This window comes from Staurois parvus, unplaced genomic scaffold, assembly GCF_062004578.1.
Source record: "Staurois parvus isolate SC_StPar_1 unplaced genomic scaffold, SC_StPar_1.0 ptg000417l, whole genome shotgun sequence".
Lineage (NCBI taxonomy): Eukaryota > Metazoa > Chordata > Amphibia > Anura > Ranidae > Staurois > Staurois parvus.
The window spans coordinates 1,957,399-1,959,160 of NW_028318213.1; the positions used below are offsets into that span (position 1 = coordinate 1,957,399).

At 40.0% G+C, this 1,762-nt stretch overlaps 1 protein-coding gene across 1 annotated transcript; it reads left to right on the plus strand.

Moving 5' to 3' along the window:
- The first annotated feature begins 336 nt into the window (after positions 1-336).
- LOC149454779 (serine/threonine-protein kinase SBK1-like) lies at positions 337-1,467 on the plus strand. The gene is made up of 3 exons (XM_089687101.1): positions 337-499; positions 622-824; positions 913-1,467. The coding sequence occupies exons 1-3, from the start codon at positions 337-339 to the stop codon at positions 1,465-1,467; spliced, it is 921 nt and encodes a 306-aa protein (XP_089543227.1).
- The last annotated feature ends 295 nt before the right edge of the window (positions 1,468-1,762 follow it).

A 1,762-nucleotide genomic window follows, 5' to 3' on the forward strand; every position in this document is an offset into this window, starting at 1 on the left:
TTCCTTACTATTATAGAATGACACTTGTCAATCAATACACAAATATAACTGAGCTGTATATAGTAATGTTGTAGTTTTATATCGGCCCTCAGTTGTGTTTATGAAAATCAGAATTGAATTTGAGCTTTTTCTATCAACCACATTTTCCATGTTATTCCCTACCAGCCTGTACATATAGTTGGTACAAATGAAGACTTTAAGTCAATATTTTAGTATATGTTTTATTATGTGGTGTGTTTGGTTGTATTACGAGAAGGATATTTTACATGTTATTTGGGGGGTTTTAGGTGTTATTTGAATAAGGGCTAAAAACTGTTCTGTCTTCTCCAGATCAAAATGGCTTCTGCTGCCCACAATGTGAAGATCCTTCTGAAAGGACTTGTCTCCTCATCGTCACAAGGTCTACAGGAGATAGACTTACAGGAGAGATTCCACCTCATAAAGGAACTTGGAAGTGGAGGACATGGTTCAGTGCTGCTGGTGGAGGACAAAGAAACAAGTAAGTGCCAGTTATACAGGATGTTTTAATTTTATACATCTCTCCATACCCATAACATGATTTAAATATAAATGTACACAAATGCTGTGCTTCATATCAATCTAATCATGTCCTATTTACAGATCAGAAGATGGCGTTGAAGATCATGGAAAAAAAAAGAACAAGTAAAAGGCAATTTCTGATAGAGTTCAGTGTGTCCTCCTACCTTTCTTCTCATCCCAACATCATCAGGAGTTTTGACATGGCCTTCAAGACCCAAGACCACTTCGTATTTGGCCTAGAGGCGGCACCAGTTGGTGACCTGTCCTCTATAATTGTACGCAATGTAAGTCTGATTCCAGCTGATTCCGAATTTTAGCAATTTTCTGGATCATTCTATTTCAGGGTAATAACTTTTTTTTTCTATATTCCAGGTTGGACTTCCAGAAGTCAGTGTTAAGAGATGTGCCATGCAGATTTCCAGTGCTCTGGAATTTATTGCCGAGAAAGGACTGGTGCACATGGACATAAAATGTAAAAACATTTTGGTATTTGACCAGGAGTGTCATTGTGTAAAAATCACTGACTTTGGCCTTACTCGTATGAAAGGAACAGTGATTAGATCTAAGTCTGGCAGCACCTCCTACAGGGCCCCTGAGATGTGTGAACTCACTGGACAGGAAGAACTGGCTGTAGACTCCACTCTGGATGTATGGAGTTTTGGAGTGCTCCTCTACTGCCTGATCACAGGAAAATTTCCCTGGAAGGTGGCCACAGATAAAGACAAAAGATTCAGCAGATTTGTTGCCTGGCAAAATAATAATCATTGTGATGACCCCCCAGCATCATGGAACAAACTGCCCACATGTCTGCAAAGAATGTTCGGATGTCTCTTAGCTGTGGACTACAGTCAGAGGAGCAAACCGACTGAAGTCTTGTGTTATATGGAGGAGAGATGGAAAACAGATTCAACCTATTCAACAGATTGAACCTAAGTGGCATCCCTTCCAACTAATCTACAAGATCTAATGACTCCTTCAGACACATTTCCAGTTCACTCACCAGATCTAAGGACTCTTTCAGCCATTACACAACTTGTTTAATCAACCACCTTGACAGAAGTGTTGGTTCTCACCTCCATATCTTCCCATTTCTGGATCTCAGTTAAGGCGGTTACCAAGTCAAAGGCAGGATAATACCTTATATCTAGAGATGAGCGAATCGAAGTAGGCGAAGTGGAATTAGTTTCGAATATTAGGAAAATTTCGATTCGCGACGAATCCG